Genomic DNA, 25,364 nt, shown 5'->3' with positions numbered 1-25,364 from the left:
GTATTCAGAGTATTGATATCATCAGCCTGAAATTTAATTTACATGTACAACTTTTGTACTTAATAAGCTTTTAGAGTTTCAAAAGTCTAGACTCTTCTAATGCCTCAATGCTAAAGTTGGCGAAAAATTCACTAATTTTTGGCTTCATCTTTGGGGTGCCATAGATTTGTAACAAATTTAAATGGTTTCTTTTTGTGTGGTACATCTGATCAACTACTGATTGTTATTCATCTGTGGCAATTTCAAGACCTACTTATGTTTATTTGCAAATATATTGCAAGTCAAACAGAGCAGCAAAAATATTAATAACAAATTTTACCCAGTTTTGAAGCCTTGTATTTCAGTTTTAACACTAGCAATCACTTTGGTTCAAAAACCGTTGGATAGAGCAACTTTTTTCTCTACCAGATATCAAATTTTCAGGAGGGTGTTTCCCTGAAAATAAGACAGTGTCTTATATTCATTTGGGGCCCAAAAAAGGTACTAGGTCTTATTTTTGGGTAGGGCTAATTTTTTCATGTACATAATCATCTCTCCCTTCTTCTGCTTCACCCCAATTCTTCCTCTTTGCTTTCCCCCACATGTGCAACATCTTTCCTCCCCTCTTAACCCATCCTCTTGTACATTCTCTATGCAACATCTTTCTATCCATCCAACACTCCTATCCCCCTGTGCAGTAGAACCCTTTGCCTAACTTCCATCCCTCCCATCCCCATGTGCAGCAGAACCCTTGCCCAGCTTCCATCCTTCCCTCCCTCCCATCCTTCGTGCAGCAGAACCCTTGAGCACCCGCTGCCGCCCCCGCCGTGCAGCCAAACGCCGATGACCCTCCATCCTTCCCTCCCAACCGATCCCCGCCGACCACGACTATAAATATCTTGCTACAGAGGAGTGTCGGACCAGCAGCACTCACAGGCTGCTTTGTGGCGCTCCTCTCCAGCAAGGTATTTATGGTCGCAGTCAGCGGGGATAAGTTGGGAGGGAAGGATGGAGGGTCAGCGGGAGTTCGGTAGTTCAGCTGCACGGCGGGGACAGAGGAAGCACAGCTGCCTAGGACTAGGGCTTATTTTCAGGGTAGGGCTTATATCACATGACACCTTACTACCGACAGTTGTACTGGCTACCGATGGAAGCACGTGTAAAGTTCAAATTAGCCTGCCTCTGCTTTAAAGTACTTTACGGACTAGCCCCTAAATACATAACTGACCTTTTCTCCTTCAAAACCAACAGACACAAGAGAATCTCACATTTGAACTTCGTGTCCCCCCAGTTAGAGGATGTAAACTGAAAAAACACCATGATCACCTTCTCTCACATCAGCAGCATTATGGGGTAAAGATCTAGAACAATTGCTTTCGCCCAGTACTTATGAGGAATTCAGGAAGCGCCTAAAAACACATCTGTTCCTAAAGTATCTAGACAGCTGACCCGTACATCTCCTTCTCCTCAATAACGGTTCTCTTGACCTATTAACCACTATCTTTCACTTCTTAAGTTCAATCAATTTGTATCCTTCTTTGAATCTTTTGTAAACCGCATAGAACTTCACGGTACTGCGGTATATAAACTGTTATTATTATTATTATAGAGGCAGTCCCAAATCTTCTTTCTTGATTGAGTATAGCAGACTCAATTATTTCTTTTGAAACAAACAAAAATGTGATTTTTGTCAAATTTTGGGCACAAAACTCAGGTCACTTGGTGAAAGAATTTGATTTTATTTTAGCTTGCACTTGCTGCTAACCTTTTAGCAGTTCCACCAATTCCATCGCAGGGAGACTTACCATGGCTTGTGCCAAAGAAATTCCATTCAGCATGAATACCAAAGTCAAAATAGTGATAGCAGAGATTAACAAAGTTTTAAAGTTTTTGTATTGTGCAACAGAGTCATCTTATGTACTTAACAATGACAGAAAGTAAGCGTTTTATGTGAAGAATCAACTTCCAAAAGAACCTGAACTGCCACTGTATCATGCCTTAAGCTGTCACTAATGATACAAACACTCATGCATTGAATTTCACTGTTAAGGTGGAAATAGACAACAAAAGGGTGCAAAAGTGGCTTGGCTATTTTCCCAGTGGAAACCCTGAATAGCATCTTGAACAACAAAGGAATAATTTTCAGCAAAATTCATTAGAATAACAAGTTCATCAGGATTAAAATTTTCTTTGACTGTTTTCAAGTAATGTACCTGTTTGAAATGGAGTATTTCATTCATTTCTGGTCTCTTTATCTCAAGAAAGTTATAGCGGCACTAGAAAAGGTTCAAAAAAGAAAGGAAGAGGAGCTTAACAAGATGGCATCCTGAGGGTGCTCGTAGAATGCCATCGAATATTACCTTTCACCTATAGTGAAGTTTAAGTCAAAGTCCTGGGTTTTGCCTTCAGTGCCCGGGTCGCAACTGCAGCTTGCTGGCCCAATGGATGTTTTTGTTGAGCTGGGGCCTAAAGAAGTTCTGGTGGAGATGACCTCGGCTAGCAGTGAAAGCAGGTCGGAGAGCCCTTCAGTCTCTCGCAAGGCAGTCAGCTTTACGCCGGAAGAGCGCAGAACGCCGGCAGGGCCACTCCCCCACCCAGTGTTGCTAGACACAGGGAGAAAATGGAGTGAGGCAGTCGCATCCATAAGCTGTGTAGAGGAGGAAGAAGAATGGGCAGTACGGAGAGTGATGGCTGCTTCAGTAACATAACTGCCACCGCGTGGAATCTTGGAATTGCAAGAGGGTCTGCTAGAACCCCCATTGACATCTATTTCTTCAGGTACTGTGAAACCTAAAGATCTGGAATTGAAAATTTAAATTGCTCCATTACAGAAGCTCCCATTTGGGAAGCAATTTCAATGTTACAGATATCTTTGGGTTCTCAATTACAAACACTAGCCACTCATTGTTCTGGGATACTTTTGGATTCTTTAATGTTACAACAAAGAGTAGGAAAATTGGAGAATAAATCATTGGAGCAAGAAAAAAAATTTGGAAAGTTTGGGTGTACAAAATCACCTTCTAATGAAAGAGAATGGTAACATTAACTTTAAGTTGGAAATACTGGAAAATATGACAAGATAGAATAATTTAAGATTGATTAACTTTCCTATATCACCTACTATTTCAGCAATGGAAATGTTTAAAAAGTATCTTCTGGAGATTTTGAAAATCCCGAAAAACTCATTTCTACCTATCTCAAAGATATACTATATTTTGATGGGAAAAAAGAAAACTCCGGAAGAACAACAGGAACCAGCAATTGATTTATTGGACTAAACAAATTTATTAGAATCCTCAGGAATAGATCAGATTAGTTTAGCTACACTTTTTGTTCAATTAGCTTTTGACTCTGAAAAAGATTGGCTCTTGAAGATGTTTTTTAAACATAAAGATATACTCTTTTTTAATCAAAAAATTAGAATGTACCCAGATGTGTCTAGGCAAACACAAAAAAAGAGGAAACAGTTTTTGCTTTTGAGACCCCAGGTCTTAAAACTAGGAGCTACTTTTTTGTATTAAGATTTCCATGTAAATGTTTGGTTACTTTTAAAGGAGCAAGGTAACATAAGAACATAAGAATAGCTGTTGCTGGGTCAGACCAGTGGTCCATCGTGCCCAGCAGTTCGCTCATGCGGCGGCCCTCTGGTCAAAGACCAGCACCCTAATTGAGACTTAGCCCTACCTGCAAACGTTCTGGTTCAGCAGGAACTTATCTAACTTTGTCTTAAATCCCTGGAGGGTGTTCTCCCCTATGACAGACTCCGGAAGAGCATTCCAGCTTTCTACCACTCTGGGTGAAGAAGAATTTCCTTATGTTCGTACAGAATCTATCCCCTTTCAATTTTAGAGAGTGCCCTCTCGTTCTCCCTCCCTTGGAGAGAGTGAACAACCTGTCCTTATCTACCAAGTCTATTACCTTCAGTACCTTGAATGTTTCAATCATATATTTTCTTTGATTCTTCACAGCTATCTAGGTTTGTTGTGGATAATGGTGTGGTGACAGCAAGTACCCCTATCAATAGACAAGAACAAAGCTCGTAGTTTAATTTTAGGCTCACTTTAGGATGTCTGTCTGAATGCCTTAAGAGTTTTCTTGTAAATGTTGCTCTGATGTATTAGGATTACTCCTCCTTCAAGTATTATTGTGGGCTAACAAACAGTTTAACGACTTATTTCTTTTTCCATTGCCTATTTACTATTATTGAAGATACTGTTGATTTCAATATGATTTTTGTTATCATGAAAATGTGAAACTCAATAAAGAGAATAATAGCAAAAAGGTTCAAAGAAGAGCGACCAAGGAGGCCCTTGAAGTTGCCCATTTGTTTCTTACGACACACACAAAAATTTTAAGGCATTTACTAGGCACTTCTTACTACATGAATTTCAGGTTTTAAGGGTGAAAGGGAGGCTGCTAGCCCTTTCACTGCTTTTGAATGACCAGAGCGACCAAACTTTTGCTGTAGTTCAAAGATATAAATTTAATGAAAAATAGGGCGAGACTAAAACATATTTATCGACATGTGGAGACTGATGAGGAAAAAGCAAATATGTTAAACGAATACTTCTGTGTTCACGGAAGAAGATCCTGGAGAAGGACCGAGATTGTCTGACAAAGTTACACACGAGAATGGAGTAGATACCGTGTTGTTCACGGAAGAAAATGTATATGAACATCTTGAAAAATTGAAGGTGGACAAAGCGATGGGAATGGATGGGATCCATCCCAAGATATTGAGGGAGCTCAGAGAGGCTCTGGCAGGTCCTATTAAAGATTTGTTCAACAAATCTTTGGAGACGGGAGTGGTTCCTGGGGATTGGAGAAGAGCGGATGTGGTCCCTGTTCACAAAAGTGGTCACAGAGATGAAGCGGGAAATTACAAGCCGGTAAGCCTCACTTCGGTTATTGGAAAAATAATGGAAGTGTTGCTGAAAGAAAGGCTAGTGAACTTCCTAGAATCTTAAAGGGTTACAGGATCTGAGGCAACATGGCTTTACTAAAGGTAAATCGTGCAAAATGAACCTGATTGAATTTTTTGATTGGGTGACCAGAGAACTGGATCAAGGACATATGAGAGATGTAATTTACTTAGATTTCAACAAAGCCTTTGGACATGGTTCTTCATTGGAGGCTCTTGAACAAACTTGAAGAGCTGAAGTTAGGACCCAAAGTGGTGAACTGGATTTAGAAACTGGTTGTCTGACAGACGCCAGAGGTTGGTGGTTAATGGAATTTGCTCGGAGGAGGGAAAGGTGAGTAGTGAAGTCCCTCACAGAGCGGTGCTGGAGCCAATCTTGTTCAATATGTTTGTGAGCGACATAGAAGAAGTAAAAGTTTGCCTTTTTGTGGATGATATCACATTTGTAACAGAATAGACACTGAGGAGGGAGTGGAAAACTTGAAAAAGGATTTGAAAAATTTAGAAGAATGGCCTAATATCTGGCAATTAAAATTCAATGCAAAGAAGTGCAGAGTAATGCATTTGGGATCAGAAATCGGGAGGAGCCATATGTGCTGGGAGGTGAGAGGCTGATATGCACAGATGGGGAGAGGGACCTTGGGGTGATAGTGTCTGAAGATCTAAAGGTGAAGAAACAGTGTGACAAGGCGGTCCGCGCCTGCAATCTTACCTCCCTGCTGCTGCTGCTAATCGCCGACAAGAATTCTTCTTTCCGACGTCAATTCTGATGTTGGAGAGGACATTCCGGGCCAGCCAGCTGTTACTACCGTGGCTAAAATCCACACTATAGTTTTGTAAAAGAGAGAGGGGTTAGTTTGTGATTACATATTCCATACTAGGCGAAAGTGTTTTCTGTGTTCTGTATGTTTGAAAGACATGTTTTTTTGTTAGGATTGACTGCAGGATTGATCTGTACTAGTCTGGCTTGTTTAGTTTTACAATGGGTGTATTGATGTACTGCTCACTGCAGTATGTAAGATGCTGCCTTTTCCTAGGTACTTATGTGTGACATGTGGCTTGTTACTAAAAATCATATTTATCCCAGGACAAGCAGGCAGGTATTCTCACAAGTGGGTGACGTGATCCAACGGAGCCCCGATGCGGACGCCTCACAAGCTGTCTTGCTTGAAGAAACGCGAAGTTTCGAGTTGCCCGCACCGCGCATGCGGGAGTGCCTTCCCGCCCAGCGCAGGGCACGTCTCCTCAGTTCTTACTTTTCCGCGGAGCCGAGAAGTCCGTCTTCGACTCTCTGCATGAAGTGTTTTCACTTGTGCCTTCTTTCAATCCGCGGTTTTGGGTTATTTTTCTCAGAATCGCTGGTTTTCGTCGTTCTTTTCTTGTTTAAAAAAAAAAAATTTCTTCCGTCCGTTCGATCGGGCAGGCCACGTGTCCGCAGCCCCGCGGCTTCGATCTTGCGGCAGAGCTTTTTCTGCCTATGTCCCGGCCTGCAACCGGCTTTAAGAAGTGTTCCAAGTGCCAGCACGCGATTTCCCTGACGGACCCTTATCGACGCTGTCTTCCGTGTCTTGGGCCTCAACATCTACCGAAATCGTGCCGGCCTTGCTCAACACTTACGTCCCGTGCTTTCAAGCGTCGTTGCATCTTGTGGGAGCAGCTTTTCAGCATGGAGTCTTCAATGGAGCTTTCATCATCGAAGGGTGCTTCACCATCGACCTCATCCGAGGCTCTCCCGGCTTCCACATCTTCTGCTTCGAGCCTCCTCAAACCTGCCTTGTTTGTACCGGCTCTGTCTTCGATGCCAGCTGCGGTGCCTTCCTCTGTCTCTTCAGGTCAGATAATGCAGCAGCCCATTCCCCCGATAGTGCTTAAAGTGCCCAAGGCTTCTAAGTCCAAGCATTCTCACACTGCCTCGAGGGTGCACGGAGCCCCTGCAGGTGGTCCCGTTGGAGACGCGGATCCATCCTTGCCGTCTTCGTTCTAGACCTTATTGGAGAAGCAATTCATTCAGCTCTTTACCACAATGGGTCCGAAGCCTCTCTCTCAAATCATAGAAACATAAAAAATGACGGCAGAAAAGGGCCACGGCCCATCTAGTCTGCCCACACTAATGGCCCACCCCCTAACTACCTCCATGAAGAGATCCCACATGCCAATCCCATCTTTTCTTAAAATCTGGCACGCTGCTGGCCTCAATTACCTGTTGTGCAAGATTATTCCAGCGGTCAACCACCCTTTCGGTGAAGAAATATTTTCTGGTGTCGCCATGAAATTTCCCACCCCTGATTTTCAACGGATGCCCTCTTGTTGCCATGGGTCCTTTAAGGAAAAAGAGATCCTCTTCCACCTCCATACGGCCCGTGACATATTTGAACGTCTCGATCATGTCTCCCCTCTCTGCGTTCCTGGAGTGAGTACAGCTGCAACTTACCCAGTCGTTCTTCATATGGGAGATCCTTGAGTCCTGAGACCATCCTGGTGGCCATTCGCTGAACCGACAACTCTCCGCACATCTTTTTGGTAATGTGGCCTCCAGAATTGTACACAGTATTCCAGATGGGGTCTCACCTTGGATCTGTACAACAGCATTATGAGCTCGGGCTTACAGCTGACGAAATTTCTACGGATACAGCCCATGATTTGTTTAGCCCTGGATGAAGCTTTCTCCACTTGATTGGCAGTCTTCATGTCTTCGCTAATAATCACCCCCAAGTCACGTTCTGCTACAGTCCTTGCTAGGATCTCACCATTTAGGGTGATCTCACCATTTAGGGTACGCGGAGCCTGGGCATGCGGAGGTCTCCCGCAAGGTCGAGCCGCTCCTGTGCCTCAGTCGTACGCACACTCTCTACAGGGAGCAGAGTCTCTGTGAGTGTCTGGTCTGGCATCGCAAGAAGCAGAGTCTTTGCCCATGCCTCCATTGGAACCTATACACTCGATGCTAGGAGCAGAGTCTTTGTGAGTGCCTCCATTGGAACCTGTACACTCGATGCTAGGAGCAGAGTCTTTGTGAGTGCCTCCATTGGAACCTGTACACTCGATGCAAGGAGCAGAGTCTTTGCGAGAGCCTCGAGGTTCTTCCACACAACCACTTCTGCTTCGTTCCACAGCCTCCAGCCCCATCCATTCTCTGGGGGCTTCGGTGGGGACCCACTCTCCTCAATTGTCGAGGCCCGCTTCGAGGCACAGCGCACATCATCGATCAAGGCATTCTTCGACGCATTCATCCAGGCATGCCTCACCTCATCGGAAGCAGCCTTTTCTTCAGTATTCCCCACCGTCTACTTCAACCCTTCCACTTCCGGATCTCGAGGACCCGGTGGGGTCTTTTTCTCCATCTAGATCTCTGTCTTCATTGGAACAAACTGCCTCGACGTCCTCGAGTCCCTCTTGGGGCCAGGCTTTGGCAGATCAGCTGTCTTTTTCTTCTTTTCTACATCAGATGGCAGCTGATTTGGATATTCAACTGGACACTGGGTCCAAATTTTCCAAGGAGTATCTCGAGACCATGCATCTCCCTCAACCTCCTGCTGAATCCCTCAAGCTTTCTCTTCACAAGCTTTTGGATCAAACTTTTGTCCGCTGTCTGGAAACTCCTTATTCCATTCCAGCTGTTCCAGGGAAATTGGATTCCAGATACAGAACTGTCCATCACAAGTGCTCAATTGTCTCATCAATCCCTTCTGGTGGAATCTTCTTTAGAGCGTTCTCACCCTTCTCAGGTCTATGCCACTGTTCCCCCGGGAAGGGAGGGCAAAACGATGGACAGATTTGGTCATCGCATCTACCAGAACTCCATGATGACCTCCAGAGTCCTTAACTATAATTTTCATTTCATCACCTATTTTGAGTTTTTTCTGTCCATCCTTCATAAGTTCATGCCCTATTTGGATTCTCGGGCACATTTTGAGTACCAGGAAGTCCTGGCATCATTGTCCCAACTTCAACTGCAACTTCTTCAGTCCTCCTATGATGCCTTTGATTTGTCTGCTCAGGCTACTGCTTGCTCGGTGGCCATGTGACACCTGGCATGGCTCTGTACCATCGATATGGACCCAAATCTACAGGACCGGCTGGGTAATGTCCCTTGCGCTGGCACTGACCTTTTTGATGAGTCCATAGAGGCAGCTACCAAGAAGCTTTTGGACCATGAGAAGTCTTTTCAATCTATTCTCCGTCCTAAGTCAAAGCCAGCTTCTCCTCGTCCTTCACGCCCGCCTCTGATTTACCAACGGCGTTTTCCACCAAAACAGGCTCATACCATTCGTCAGCCTGTCAAGAGGCAACATCCTCAGAAGCAGCAGAAGCCTCAGCCTTTTTGACTGTCTCCTAAAGAGTATAACTTCAGTCATTCTGCCCTTTCCCATTTTTCCCCCTATCGGAGGTCGCTCTCCATCATTTTTATCACCGATGGACGACTATTATCACCGACCTCTGGGTTCTTTCCATCGTAAGGGAGGGATACTCTCTTCAATTCCATCAAGTTCCTCCAGAACATCCTCCAAGAGAGTATCCTTCCACCTCTGCCCAGACCGCCCTTCTTCTTCAGGAAGCTCAAGCTTTGCTCCAGCTCTGAGCTATTGAGCCGGTTCCTGTGGCTCAACAGAACAAGCGATTTTACTCCCGGTACTTCCTTGCTCCGAAGAAGACGGGCGATCTCTGTCCTATTTTGGATTTCAGGGTGCTCAACAAGTTTCTGGTCAGAGAAAAATTTTGCATGCTGACCCTAGCATCTCTGTATCCCCTCCTCGAGCAAAACGACTGGTTATGCTCTCTGAATCTCAAGAAGGCCTACACACATTCCCATCCATCTGGCCTCCCGTCAATACCTCAGATTTCAGGTGGGACATCTTCATTTTCAATACCGAGTGCTCCCTTTTGGCCTGGCCTCATCACCCAGAGTCTTCACCAAGTGCCTGGTAGTGGTGGCCGCAGCGCTCAGGAACCATGGTCTTCAGGTGTTTTCCTACCTAGAAGACTGGCTCATCAAGGATTCCACGTCTCAAGGAGTCGTCCTGGCGACCCAGCGGACTATCTGGTTCCTGCAGAGTCTGGGGTTTGAGATCAACTTTCCAAAATCCCATCTCCAACCTTCTCAGACTCTTCGATTCATCTGAGCTGTTCTGGATACTGTCCAACTCAGTGTTCCTTCCTCAACAACATCTGGAAGCTCTTCTCCATCTTTGTCATTTGGTGTCCTCTTGCCTGTCCATCTCGGAGAGACTCATGATAGTTCTTCTAGGCTACATGGCCTCTACAGTACACGTGACTCCTTTTGCCAGACTTCACCTCAGAATTCCTCAGTGGACCCTGGCATCTCAATGGACGCAGATTTCCGACCCTCTGTCTTGACACATCCAGGTCACTCCTGCTCTGACACAGTCTCTTCGCTGGTGGATGCTCTCCTCCAATCTATCCAGAGGCTTACTGTTTCACACGCACCCCCCCCCCCATCAGAAGGTTCTCACGACCGACTCTTCAACTTACGCTTTGGGGCTCATCTGGATGGTCTCTGTACTCAAGGCTATTGGACCAGTACGGATCGTCAGTGCCGCTTCAATCTCCTGGAACTCAGGGCAATTTTCAGTGCTCTCAATGCTTTTCAGCATCTACTTCACGACCGTGTAGTCCTCATTCGCACGGACAACCAAGTCGCCATGTATTATGCCAACAAACAGGGAGGCACGGGATCGGCCTCCCTCTGTCAAGAAGCTCTGAAAGTTTGGGATTGGGCAATTCGCCACAACACCTTCCTCAAAGCTGTCTACATTCAAGGGGGTGGATAATGCCTTAGCGGACAACTTAAGTCATCTCCTACAGCCTCACGAATGGACTTTCCATTCCACGCCCCTTCATCACATTGTCTGTCAGTGGGGAACTCCTCAGATAGATCTCTTTGCAGCCCCCCACAACTTCAAGCTGCCTCAGTTCTGCTCCAGGATCTACACTCCTCATCGAGGCAGATGCTTTTCTTCTGGATTGGACGAATCTCTTTCTATATGCGTTTCCTCTGTTTCCTCTCATTCAAAAGACTCTAGTCAAGCTGAAGTCCGATCATGCCACCATGATTCTGGTTGCTCCTCAGTGGCCCAGACAACCCTGATACTCCCTTCTACTTCAACTCAGCAGCAGGGAGCCATACCTTCTACCAGTTTTTCCCTCTCTGCTTACACAGCATCAGGGATCTCTACTTCATCCCAACCTGCAGTCTCTGCACCTCACAGCTTGGTACCTCTCAACATAACTCCTCTCCAGTTTTCTCAAGCTGTGAGGGATGTTTTGGAAGCTTCACGGAAGCCTGCTACTAGACAATGCTATCACCAAAAATGGACTAGATTTTCTACTTGGTGTTTTTCTCATCATCAGGAGCCTCAGCATTCCTCCTTATCTTCAGTTTTGGACTCTCTTTTGCACCTTTCTCTTTCTGGGCTCAAGTCTACTTTGATATAAGTCCATCTTAATGCAATTGCTGCTTTCCATCAGCCTCTTCAAGGGAAACCTCTCTCTGCTCATCCTATGGTTTCCAGGTTCATGAAAGGACTTTTCCATGTCAATCCTCCTCTCAAACCGCCTCCTGTAGTTTGGGACCTCAATATTATTCTTTCTCAGCTTATGAAGCCTCCATTTGAACCCATTGACAAGGCTCATCTGAAGTATCTCACTTGGAAAGTGGTGTTTCTCATTGGCCTCACTTCTGCTCGACGAGTCAGTGAGCTCCAAGCATTAGTTGTGGATCCGCCTTTTACAGTGTTTCAGCATGACAAGATGGTTCTTCGTACTCATCTGAAATTCCTTCCTAAAGTGGTCTCCGAATTTCATCTCAACTAATCCATTGTTCATCCAGTGTTTTTTCCAAAACCTCATTCTCATCCTGGAGAATCAGCTCTTCATACTCTGGACTGCAAACGTGCTTTGGCTTTCTATTTGGAATGCACCAAACCACACAGAACTGCTTCTCATCTTTTTGTCTCTTTTGATCCGAACAAGTTGGGACGTCCTATCTCTAAGCGTGCCATCTCCAACTGGATGGCAGCTTGCATCTCTTTCTGCTATGCCCAGGCTGGATTACCCCTTCACAGTAAAGTCACAGCCCATAAGGTCAGAGCAATGGCAGCCTCTGTGGCTTTCCTCAGATCTACACCTATTGAGGAAATTTGTAAGGCTGTTGCTTGGTCCTCGGTTCATACCTTCACTTCTCATTATTGTCTGGATACTTTCTCCAGACGGAATGGACAGTTTGGCCAAACAGTATTGCAAAATTTATTCTCCTAAGTTGCCAACTCTCCCACCATTCCACTTTGGTTAGCTTGGAGGTCACCCACTTGTGAGAATACCTGCCTGCTTGTCCTGGGATAAAGCAGTTACTTACCATAACAGCTGTTATCCAGGGACAGCTGGCAGCTATTCTCACATCCCACCCACCTCCCCGGGTTGGCTTCTCTGCTAGCTATCTGAACTGAGGAGACGCGCCCTGCGCAGGGCGGGAAGGCACTCGTGCATGCGTGGTGCGGGTGATTCGAAACTTCAAGTTTCTTCAAGCAAGACTGCTTGTGAGGCGTCCACATCAGGGCTCCGTTGGATCACGTCACCCACTTGTGAGAATAGCTGCCTGCTGTCCCTGGATAACACCTGTTACGGTAAATAACTGTGCTTTTTTGTACAGATGAGGGGGGGTGTCAAAGAATGATGGGCCCCGGGTGTCACATATGCTAGGTATGCCACTGCTGAGGGGCTATATGTATGTGACTGATAACAACCAGAGACAATAATAGCAAGATCACTACTTTTCCTATCCTGGAGGATTTGCTCATTTTATATTTAGTTTTATTTGCAATTTTGTGTAATTGTCATTTTTATATCTGGTATGTTTATATACCACTTAAAAACGGCCAATGTTAGACATGTTGGGGCCCAGGGTAGAAATTAAGAAGGGGGCCCCCAATTCCTCTGCTCCCTGCCCCTTCCTACAGTTTCACCACTTGCAAATGCCCTAATGTTCCTTTCTTCCTTCTTTCCTTCCACCACATGCCCTTCCATCCAGCACTCCTCCTTTCATTTTAAAAATTAGCTGCTCCAGGGGGCCCCTGTGGGCTGGGATGTCCATCCCTTCTTCACACAGTTCCGAAAACCCCCTCGCCTTTTAAAATGGAAAGGGGTTGCTTGCACGACAACAATTCTTTAGTGCTGTTCACAGAATCCTTGGTGATCTTCCCCTGCTGTGGTCTGCCAAGTGGAAACAGAAAGTTGTGTCAGAGGGGGGGGCAGTCTGTGGCAGGGCAGCAGTGTTGAGGAGTATGTGAGCAGTGCTAGAGAATATCACTGCTGCGCTTGCAACCCCTTTCCATTTTAAAAGGCTGAGGGGTGGGGTGGGGCTTTAGAATAGGGTGGAGAGAAGAGAAGGGCATTCTGGCCCTCATGGGCTCCTTGGAACTGTGGGGCCCAGGGCAATTGCCCTGTTTGCCCTCCCCCAACACTGGCCCTGCTTAAAAAAAAAAAGATGAAGGATTATAAAATATAGAGAGAACAAACATTCATTTGGAAAGCGCAAATTAAAGGCCTTAAGTTCTAGTATTCTAATTTGATCTGATTTTTTTTTTTTTTTTTATAACAGCCATGACAGAACAATGCAAGATATTGTTTACAAACTTGTGCCAGGCCTTCAGGAGGGTAAGTTTGTTATGCCTAGAATTTTGGTTATCTGTTTTATTGGTTTGTAATTAAATTTTATTGTTTTCCAATGCAACAGGAACAGAGATCCTGAACTAATAGGTAGTCACCCTGAAACCGAGAGTTTCCTTCAGAAGCTGCCAATCATCTTCTTCAGTGGCCCCCACCTCTCCTCATAGAGGGATGTGTTGTAGCCCCTCAGTCTTCACTTCTGCAAGCGAGTTGAGAAGTTATCTTCTGATCTGCTATGCTGCTCCTCGTAGTCTCTTGGATGATCCTGAGAATGGATGCCAGACTATGACTTGGAAGGTCACTGCAACGGCATGCAGTTCAGGGGACATGGTTGCCCTCTCAGAAGAAATGGTTGAACCATCTGGAGTTGTGAATCATTTGGCTAGTGGTTTGGAGCCTGCAAAACACTCTGGAGGGCCAAGCAGTCAGGGTCTTTCCAGACAATGTCATGGCAGTGACTTATGTTAATTTATTTAGCATTTACAGTATATACCACTTATAACCTAAGTGGTGTACATTCAGGTACTCAAGCATTTTCCCCTATCTGTCCTGGCAGGCTCACACTCTATCTAATATACCTGGGGGCAATGGGGGATTAAGTGACTTGCCCAAGGTCATAAGGAGCAGTGTGGGATTTGAACCCACAACCTCAGGGTGCTGAGGCTGTGGCTCTAACCACTGCAACAAGTGTGTTCCATGGAGACTAGAAGCCCATTAGCTATTTTGATGGGCAGAGATTTACCCACTGGCACTCTAAGCCACTCATGTAGCAGGAGTAGAAAATGTTCAGGCCATCTACCTGAGCCGGCAAACCCTAGCCCCTGTCCCAGAGAGCACTCGAAAGCATTGTACGGCAGTGGGGGTGCCCAACATTTGATCTGATGGCAACAGCAACCAACAAGAAAGCTGAGAGGTTTTTCATTCGAAGATATGAACCTGGAGGCACAGGCATGAACGCTTTAGTACAACAGTGGCTCAAGACAGGACTGCTGTATGTTTCCTCCTTGGCCCAATTGACCCTTGATAGGGTCATTCGAAGAATAGCGGTCCACTCGGGTTTCGTGATTCTTGTTGCCCCGGATGACCTTGGTATGTGGATCTAGTGCATCTGAAGAAAGACAGGAACCTCAAGCTCCAAGTTCCTCCAGTGCTGCGCTCTCAGGGTCTGATTACCCTGGAATATCCGGAACACTTTGGACTTACGGCATGATTCTTGAGCGCTCATTGCTAGAGCATAAAGGCTATTCAGAGGTAGTTATTGCAACCCTTCTTTGGTTCAAAAAAAACAGCAACAGTTTCCATCTATGCTAAAACTTGGAGGAGTTTCCGAGACCATCCGCCAGCGAGACCGCCTTTTCCGATATGGAACTTTAACTTGGTTCTGAAGGCTCTCTATTAGGCACCGTATGAGCCCTAATAGGAAGCATCACTTATGGACCTTACAGAAAAGATAAGTCTTTTTGGTGGCTATTAGCTCAGCAAGAAGGGTTTCAGAGCTGCAAGCTTTGTCCTTTAGAGAGCCGTTTCTTTTTGCCTAAAGTTGTTTTGGCCTTACATGTTAAAATCAAGAGGTCCAGTTGCTCATATTCGGTTTGACGGGTTCCAGAAAAGAAGAAAAGATTTTGCAGTTGCTAGATGTCAGGAGAGTTCTTCTCAGATACCTCAAAGTGACCAAAGAGTTTCAACTGTCCGATCATTTGTTCATCTTAACAAATCCAAGCCAGCGCAGAAGACCGACTTCCATTTCAAGATGGATTCGCATGACGATAGTTTCAGCATGCATCAGGAATGGAAAACAATTCCCGATCTTATTGAAAGCACACACCACTAGGGGAGTAACAGGTTCCTTGTGGAGTCCTGGGTGGTGCTGGCCAAGGAGATTTGTAGGGTGATGATATAGTCCACCCTCCATACTTTCAAAAAATTTTACAGGGTTGCTGTAGGGCTTACCTGGACATAGCTTTTGGGTCCTTGGTGCCGGCAGCAGGCTCCTCTGTCTCACCCTCTAGGGACTGCTTAGGTATGTCCCTTTCGTTCAGAATCTCTGCTCCTGTTGCATTGGAAAGAAGGATTAAGTTCTTACCTCAATAATTATCTTTCCTATAAATGGGAGCAGATATTCTGAAGTCCACCTCTCAAGTGTTACTGTCGCCTGCTTCCTGTTTTTAAAGAGTACAGTGCTGGACTGCACTGTCTGCCTCAGAAAAGTATGTATTAATAGCTGTTTGAATTTCCTTTTCAAGCATGGTCACAGAATGCTGAGGCTTCTGAAGTCTATCCAGAGTTGGATGAAACTCCTTAACCGTTAGTGCAGGTTGCATTCAGATAGTTGGCTAATCATGGTAGGTTTACATCAGACATATCAAGCTCTGGCCTGCTGTGTATTAAAAGTTGGCCTACCAGACATTTACCTTCTTTTACTTTAATCTGGCCACCGGCACGAACCGCTGCCTCTACTGCTCTTCACAAGTGTCTGCCTTCGCCTGGTCTCCTCTTCAAAGCAGCCTGCTGAGGATCACCAGCCAGCTGTAGCGAACCTCATAGGCTGCCATCAACCTCGGTAGCACGTTCCCTCTAACGCGATCCTGTACGTCAGAGGAGGGGCGGGACCGCAGCAGACGAAACATGCTACTGAGGTCGACGGCAGCCTATGAGGTTCGCTACAGCAGCTGGTGATCCTCAGCAGACTGCTTTGAAGAGGAGACCAGGAAGCCAGGATGGAGGGAGGGTAGGAACTGCGGGCCAAATGTGAAGGTGATACTGGGAAGAAGAAGGGAAAACATGCAGGCTTTCGGGACGGGGGGTGGTCCCTGGTGTAGAAGTACCCAGAGGGAGAGAAAAAGGGGTCCAGACATGCATATGCCGGATTGAGGGGGGGGGAATAAAACAGAGGCAAGGGAGAGAGATGGTGGACAATGGGATGGAGGGGAGGGAAGGAACAGAAAGGGAGAGAAGTTGGACACAAGGGATGATGTGGATAGAGATACTGGATAGGAGGGTAGTTGGGAAGAGAAAGGAAGAGATGGTAGACCCTGGATGGTGGGGAGGGAGGGAGAGATTCTGGGAAATAATTTTATTTTCTGTTTTGTGATTACAATATATCAGATCTGAAATGTGTATCCTGCCAGAGCTAGTGTTAGACAGCGAGCATGAACTAGGACCTAACAGAGAGAGGAAAAGTCTTTTTTATTTATTTTGTTTACACCACAGAGCCGGCATGGGGTTGGAGAAGTTGTAATCCTGTACTTCTAATAAGACTAAGCCTTAGTCACTTAGGGCTCCTTTTTTTAAGGTGCGTATTTAGCACGCACTAAATCATAGAAACATAGAAGCATAGAAGTAGACGGCAGATAAGGGCCACGGCCCATCAAGTCTGCCCACTCCAATGACCCCACTATCTATCTTTGCGGATAGATCCCACGTGTCTATCCCATCTGGCCTTGAAATCTGGCACGCTGCTGGCCTCAATAACCTGAAGTGGAAGACTATTCCAGCGATCAACCACCCTTTCAGTGAAGAAGAACTTCCTAGTGTCACCGTGCAGTTTCCCGCCCCTGATTTTTCACGGATGCCCCCTTGTTGCCACGGGACCCTTGAAAAAGAAGATATCTTCCTCCACCTCGATGCGGCCCGTGAGATACTTGAATGTCTCGATCATATCTCCCCTCTCTCTACGTTCTTCGAGTGAGTAGAGCTGCAACTTCCCTAACCGCTCCTCGTATGGGAGCTCCTTGAGTCCCGAGACCATCCTGGTGGCCATTCTCTGGACCGATTCCAGTCTCAGCACATCCTTGCGGTAATGCAGCCTCCAGAATTGCACACAGTACTCCAGGTGCGGTCTCACCATGGATCTATACAGTGGCATAATGACTTCAGGTTTACGGCTGACGAAATTCCTGCGTATGCAACCTATGATTTGCCTTGCTTTGGATGAAGCTTACTCCACTTGGTTTGCAGACTTCATGTCTTCCCTGACAATCACCCCTAAGTCTCTTTCTGCTTCAGTTCTTGTCAGGATCTCGCCATTTAGGGTGTAAACCTTGCATGGATTTCGGCTTCCCAGGTGCATGACTTTGCATTTTTTGGCATTGAAACTGAGTTGCCATGACCTAGACCAGCGCTCCAGTAGAAGTAGGTCATGCATCATATCATCTGCCATTGAATTTCTGTCTGTTGTGCTTTTGCTCACTACATTGCTTAGTTTGGCATCATCGGCGAATAATGTTATTCTACCTCGGAGCCCTTCTGTCAAGTCTCTTATATAGATGTTGAACAAGATCGGGCCCAGGACGGAGCCCTGTGGCACTCCACTTATCACCTCTGACATTTCGGAGGGGGTGCCATTCACCACTACCCTCTGAAGCCTACCTCCAAGCCAGTTCCCAACCCATTTGGTCAAAGTGTCGCCCAAGCCTAAAGAACTCATCTTGCTCAGCAACCTGCGGTGTGGTACGCTATCAAATGCTTTGCTGAAATCCAGGTAGACGATGTCCAGGGACTCACCAGCATCCAGCTTCCTCGTCACCCAGTCAAAGAAGCTGATCAGGTTGGATTGGCAGGATCTCCCTTTAATCAGTTAACATACCTTAATAAAAGGACCCCTAAGTATCTTAATTAAAAATTTGGCCCGCGACTTAGCCTTTTTTTCAGATTTTGGCCCCCTTATGTAATTGAGTTTGACACCCCTGGTTTACATCATGTGGTTTGTGCATGGTACAGAGCAGGGTTTTCCTTGTGCCCCTCCTTTATGTGTGTTATTTGTTAGTTACCTCTGGGAAGAGAGATGGAGCTGTGCAAGATGATTGGTAGCTTCTGTAAGGAAACTCCTGCTTATAGGAAATAAGATTATTTAGGTAAGAACTAATCTTTATTTTTGTCATCTATCCTATTTTTCTTGTTATAGTTTAGAGCTTAATGAATAGCATATTTTACTATTCAGCTGAATACGAATACTAAACAATAATAATAATAACATTATTCGTTTATACCGCCACAATCTTGCGACTTCTAGGTGGTTTACATTCAAGAGAGCTGGACATTCTCGATTTACAATATGTAGAAGGAGTACAGAGTACAGGGACTTGAGAAGTCAAAATTACAAAATGTGCTGTTTGCTAAGAATTTCGGAGCAGACCTGTAAAGAAAAGTCACAGCTTTCAGAAAAAAAGAAAAAAATGAAAATTACAATATACAGTTTGTTTAGAGATTCAAAAAGACAGCAAAAATTACAATATATAGTTTGTTTAGAGACAGCGAAAATTACAATATATAGTTTGTTTAGAAATTCGGGGGGGACATATTAGAAGAAAGGTCCTGAAATTTCAAATGCTGCTCGTTTAGGATTTCAGAGGGCATTTTGAAAAGAGACATTGAGCTTTAACATAACATATACTTTATATACTCAAATATAAACCCACTAGCGTTTAAGCCCGTTAGATTAACGGGTGCTAGAATATATGTGAAAATTACTGAAAACTTAATGTGAGAGCTTTAATATCCATCGTATGGTTGATTTATTTAAAGTTTTTATATTTTTCCTATTTGTTGCATACTTTGTGCTTAATAAATTGTTTTTTTGTCCATTTTTTCTGCAAATCTGTATAAGTCTGAGTGTCTGTGTGTCTCTCTCTCCTTGTCCAGTGTTTCTTGTGGTTTTTTTTCAATGTCTCTTTAGATCCCTGTCCAGAAATTCTGAGTGTCTTTGTCTCTCTCTCTCCTTGTCCACTGTATTTTATTATTATTTTTTTTCAATCTGTCTCTTTAGCCCCCTGTCCTTCTGTGAGTGTCTGTGTGTCTCTCTGTCCTTGTCCTCTGTGGTGTTTTTTTGGGGGTTTTTTTTTTTTAATCTGTCTCTTTAGCCCCCTGTCCTTCTGTGAGTGTCTGTGTGTCTCTCTCTCCTTGTCCAGTGTTCCTGTCCTTCTGTGAGTGTCTGAAATTTGTTTTGACAACTGTGGAAGCAAAGAAGAACGTACATACCTCTTTACTTCCATTCAGGTTAGGTTGAGCTGCCACATTTGTTCTGGGAACATCACAAAGCTGTCTGCCTGTATTTCTCCCCAGCCAATTTCCCTCCCTCTCAAGTCCCTGTGCACCACTTGCCAGGGCGCATCCTCCCACGATCCCGGTCTGCATGTTTAGGTGTGGCTGTGAGTTCGGGCTCTTCAAATGAGCTGACAATTAGGTGTGTGTGTGAGTTCGGGCGATTTCAGGAGGAGCTGGTGCTTAGTTGTGCCTGTGCATCCATGGTTTCTGCCACCACCACCTATTTAAAGCGGCCTGCTGAGGTTCGCGGCCGGCTGTAGCGAACCTCGCAGGACGCTGTCCACCTCAGTAGCATGTTCCCTCTGACGCGATCGCGTCAGAGGGAACGTGCTACCATGTGGAGAGCGGCCTGAGAGGTTCGCTACAGCCGGCCGCGAACCTCAGCAGGCCGCTTTGAACATGAGCGGTAGCGGCTGTTGCGGGAGGGAGGGGGGGGAGATGTTGACGTGCAGGCCGCTGTGAACAGGAGCGGCGGCAGGACCATGAGGCGGGAGTGAGCTGTTCGGCTTCCCCTATCTGGTGAAACCGCCGTGTCGAGGAGAGCCGGGAGTGAGTTTTTCGACTTCCCCTATTTGGGGAAACCGCCGTGCCGAACTCAGCTGCGCGTCGGGAGTGAGATGTTCGACTTCCCTTATCTGGGGAAACCGCCGTGCCGAACTCAGCTGCGCGTGGGGCCGTAGTAAGCGCGGGGCATGCTGCACTCTTGGCGGCCACGGACATACGGATCATGGAAGCACGCCGATAAGAATGCGCATGCGCCGCCTACGGTTTTATTATATAGATAAGAATAGCCTTACTGGGTCAACCAGTGGTCCATCTAGCCCAGTAGCATGTCCTCACGGTGGCAATCCAAGTCTCTAGTGCCTGGCAAAAACCCAAATAGTAACAACATTCCATACTACCGATCCAGGGCCATACGAATATACCCCCTCCCCCCAAAAAAGGGGTAAAAAAAGATTGACTCTAATATAAACCAAGGATTTATATTCAAGTACTTGTAATCCTCGCCTTCTTCTCTTCCCCCCTCTCCAATTCTTGCCTTCCTCGAGGTGTTCTGTCATTCCTGTCCTGGCAGGCATCCCCAGGCAGCCAGGAAGTGTGATGCCTTCCATGTTCTATCCTGGCTGATTCTGCACCACTCCTTCTGGACCAATCACAGGCCTGATAGTCCAGCAATGAGCCAGGACAGGAGTGATTATCCTATGCCCCACACATTCTTGCTATTGAAAAAGGCTGCTGCAATAAATATACAAATTAAATTATCATAAGTTTCATTTAAAAGTCTTCAAAGTGGCAGGCAAGGCACTATTCAAGAAAATTTTTTTAAAGCTGCTATAGAAATGAAAAGAGAAAATCTGTTCATACATATGATAATTATTTAATAGATGTAAACAAAATCCTCCCTGAAGGCAGGGCTAAATTAACGAATAGGCCCGAAATGATCAGGGGGGCTCTCCAGTGCGGTGCTTTAGGCCCTTAACCTTGCTGGATTTGCCGGCAGCAGCATTGTTGTTGTTGTGGGCCCCCCGACCCTCCTATCTCTCCCTCCCACGCAAACCCTGCCAACCCTCCCACTGCGAGATGACCGACCGACAAACCTCCCTTCAGCAGCGTTGATAGCCGCAGAACTCTAAACAGGCTGCTTCACAGCTTTCTTCTGCTGGTGATTCCCTCTGCTGCATCATTTATGATGTCATCAATGACACGGCAGAGGAAATTACTGGCAGGAGAAAGCCGCGAAGCAGCCTGTTTAGAGCAGTGCTCTTCAACCACCGGTCCATGGACCAGTGCCGGTCCACAGAAATTTCCTGCCGGTCCACAGGGCCGGCATGTGCATCAGGCCCAAAACAGTGTTCTTCAGTCGCCGGTTCGCGGTGCAACTGATGCAGCGTTATTTTCGGCCCGGCTCCCTCTTCCTCACTGACTCTGCACAAAGCCACGGGTAGTGGCTTCTACGCACGTCCTGCGCCTGAACTGGAAGCCTTCTCTCTGATGTCGCAACATCAGGGGGAAGGATTCCAGATGGCCCACAACTTAGCTCAGTGTTCTTCAATCGCCGGTCTGCAGACCGATGCCGGTCCACAAAATAATTCTTTTATTTCTGCCGGTCCATAGGTGTAAAAAGTTTGAAGAACACTGGTTTAGAGTACTGCAGCTGCTGACACTGCTGAAGGGGAGGTTTATCAGTCAGTCATCGCGCGGTGGGAGGGTCAACGGGGTTCGTGTGGAAGGGAGAGATAGGAGGGTCAGTGGGGGTTCCGGCGGGGGGAGGGGGGAGAGTAAGCAGTCTGTCCCGGGTGCTCCAAGGCCTGACGTCATTAACTTCTTCGGATAGCAACAGCGTTTACAATTCACTTCTGTTGTCGGCTTTGGGCCTTCCTCTATGCTGGGTCCTGCCTACTTCCTGTTTCCATGAAGGCAGGTCCCGACAGAGAAGAAGGCCCAAAGCCGGAAACAGCAGCTTATTGTGAATGCTGCTGCTGCCCAAAGAAGTTCATGACACCAGGCCTTGGGTGATAGCAGGAGGAAAGGGAGCAGAGGGGGAGAGAATTACTTTCATTGCACCCACTGGAGGGAGAATGAAGATGAGGGAGGGAATGAAATGAGTTGCTAGGGCTTGGAGGGAAGGAGGAAGGTATGCCAGACCAATGGAAAAAGGAAGGGGGAAAGGAAGGAGGAGATGTCAGAGCATGGAGGGAAAGAGAGAGATGGAAGAAAAAGAAAGGAGAAAGATGCCAGGGAATCAGGGAAGGGAATATGCCAGACCGTGGGGTGGGAAAGAAAGAAAGGAGAAGAGAGAGATGCCAGAGCATAGGGGAGGGGGTGGTGACAGAGAGAGAAAAATGGAGAGGTGGCAGAGCTGAAATCAATCGTACAAAGGAGAGAAGGGGCACAGGATAGACAGTTTATGGAAGGAGCATAGAAAGAGGGAAGATGCCATATGGAACAGGGAGAAGGTAGACAGTGGATGGAAGGGGCTGATGCTGCGTGGAAGACAGAGAGGACTGATGCTAGCTAGAAAAAAGAGAGTGAAGACAAGATGATTAAAGCAGAAACGACAAAAGGTAGAAAAAATTTTTTGTTGCTTTAGAATAAAATAATATTGTAGTTGTATTGATAAAACTTTTATAATCATAAAATAAGGTAATCTTTTTATTGGACTAATTTTAATACATTTTTTAATTAACTGTTAACTGTTAGAGACCAAAATCCCCTTTCTCAGGTCAGGACAGTATAATGTAACAGCAGTATACTATATTGACCTGAAAGAGTCTATGGCCTCTGAAAGTTAATTGAAAAATGGATTAGTCCAATAAAATGGTATATTCTTATTTTCAATTTTTGTTTTATTTCTTTTTGTTAATTTGTAAAGTGGTGATTGTTTGTCAGTTTCTTCAAATTTACATCTGCTATATTTATATTTTGCAGACTATTAGGGGGCTATGTGTCATTGTTTTTGTGGTGTTTCACTGTATGCAGTTTGGCTTCTTGGAGGTTCAGTTTAACCTTTATCTACATATTTCTATTTTTAGTTTGTGATTACTTATTCCATACTGTGTGAGGGTATAGCTGTGTTCTGTGTGTATGAAAGACATCTTTTTTTGTTAGTGTTGACTAGCCTTGTTTGGCGAAATGCATTGGGCAAGGTTCTTGGAAGCACCTTGAATAAACCTGATTTGAATCTCCTTATTTTCTGCCGATATTTTGTTTCATGTTGGATTCTTTTGTGGACTGTTTGCCTTGTTGTTTCATTACAAGTTAACATACATGGAATGGAACGTACTAGAGGAGTTACAGATTTGGTTGTTTATACATACATATGGGTTACAGTTGGTCAACATAGAGAGAGGCAGTTGAGAGGCGTTATAAACTTGGTTATTAATATAGATGTATATTTCAGATAGTATTACTGCTTTACAATATACAGAATTTGAACACTTTTATATGTATGGAAAGGGTTCAGAGTTAAAGTCTTGGGTAAGTAGGTGGGAAGGGAAGGAAAGGGGATTTGTTCAGAGATGTTTGGGGGTTGCATAGAAGAAAAAACTGTGCACTGGTATGCTAATCTTGTTTGCTTTGAATAAAAAAAAGAAAAGAAATACAAGTGGAAATTAAGTGAATAAGAAAACAGATACATGGGGATGGGGGATGGGTGTGGGCAGGGGAGGGGGCGTGGCAGGGCCAAGTGGACCCAGTATACATGTGTACCTAGGGTAACGTGACCATTTATTTTTTCATCAAAATGGGACATCTATTAATTGTCAGTCCCGCCCCCAGTCTCGCCCCCAATTTCTTCCATTCATTTTTCATGTACACATAATGTCTTATTAATTCATAATGGTAACCATAAAATTTTAAAAAATCTACAAAGCACACTATACGAAGAGAAAATGTTAATTATCATTTATATTTGGGGAGTTTCAAAGATGTCAAGGCAGATGACTTTAAAATATGCAATGTAACCATTGGCACTACTTAAACTTGTTTAAATGAAGAACATCCAATATCTCATATAATCAAATGCAAGAATTTATCTCACATTCATGCCGCACTTCATTCATCCAACATTACAGCTTGTCTTACTGGTGGCCCACTGAGGACCAGTAAGACAAGCTGTAATGTTGGATGAATGAAGTGCGGCATGAATGTGAGATAAATTCTTGCATTTGATTATATTTAATACATGTAATATCACCTTAGTGACTATAGAAAAATAGACAAATATAGTGCAAAATTAGACAGCAGATAGAAATTCTCAAAACTGACACATTTTGATCACTAAATTGAAAATAAAATCATTTTTCCTACTTTTCCTGTCTGGTGATTTCATGAGTCTCTGGTTGCGTTTCCTTCTGATTCTATATCCTTTTTTTCATTTCTTTCTTTCTGCACTCAGGCCCAACAATTGCCCCTTTCTATTCCCTCCCTCCTTCCTTCCTATGTCCTTAGTGTCCCCAGTGCCTCCTTTCTTTGCCCTCAGTGCCCCTTCCTATGTCCTTAGTGCCCTCAGTGCCTCCTTCCTATGTCCTTAGTTCCCCCAGTGCCTCCTTCCCATGTCCTTAGTGCCCCTTCCCATGTCCTTAGTGCCCCCAGTGCCTCCTTCCTATGCCCTCAGTGCCCCTTCCTATGTCCTTAGTGCCCTCAGTGCCTCCTTCCTATGTCTTTAGTGCCCCCAGTGCCTCCTACCCATGTCCTTAGTGCCCCCAGTCTATGTCCTTGTGCCCCTTCCTATGTCCTTAGTGCCCCCAGTGCCTCCTTCCTATGTCCTTAGTGCCCCTTCCTATGTCCCCCTCACTGCCTTCCAGACTTTGTCCCACCCCAACCTCCAAAGCCAACCTGCCTACCTAATTACCTCCCTCCCTGCTGTGCCAAAACCAGCCTGCTTGTCTGCCTACCTCCTTCCCTCCCTGCCACGCAAAAAAAGGGGTTTATGACAGATTTTTGAGCTTCAGGCTGGACTCAGAGGATTTTTTTTTTTTATTACTTTCTAGATGAACAAAACAGCATGTTATTCAAGCAGAGCACACATTCAGAGATCAGTTAGTGGAAATTGTGTATAAGTGAGAAAGAAGCTCTCTGCCATTGATTTATTAAGACACACTGGGAATGGTGCGTAAGAGCCTGGTGTGTCTGCTCACCTCAGAGCAGAGTGTTCACGTCCTCTCGGGCAGGCAGGTGCTCTGTCCATTTCAGTTGCCTTCTTGCAACCCGTTTGTTTAATGTCTGTTTTTTATGTTTTCTT

General features: G+C 45.4%; 1 protein-coding gene across 1 annotated transcript in view; it reads left to right on the top strand.

Annotated features, from left to right (window-relative positions):
* Positions 1 to 25,364, top strand: part of PCGF3 (polycomb group ring finger 3) — a 1,052,715-nt gene that overhangs the window by 561,682 nt on the left and 465,669 nt on the right. Inside the window, 1 exon segment of the mRNA XM_033918044.1 lies at positions 13,512 to 13,567. Within this exon segment, the coding sequence (XP_033773935.1) occupies positions 13,512 to 13,567 (56 nt within the window).

The sequence above is a fragment of the Geotrypetes seraphini genome, chromosome 1, assembly GCF_902459505.1.
Source record: "Geotrypetes seraphini chromosome 1, aGeoSer1.1, whole genome shotgun sequence".
Classification (NCBI taxonomy): domain Eukaryota; kingdom Metazoa; phylum Chordata; class Amphibia; order Gymnophiona; family Dermophiidae; genus Geotrypetes; species Geotrypetes seraphini.
The sequence above is the reverse complement of the archived record's forward strand: the minus strand, read 5'-3'. Positions and strand labels throughout refer to the sequence as shown.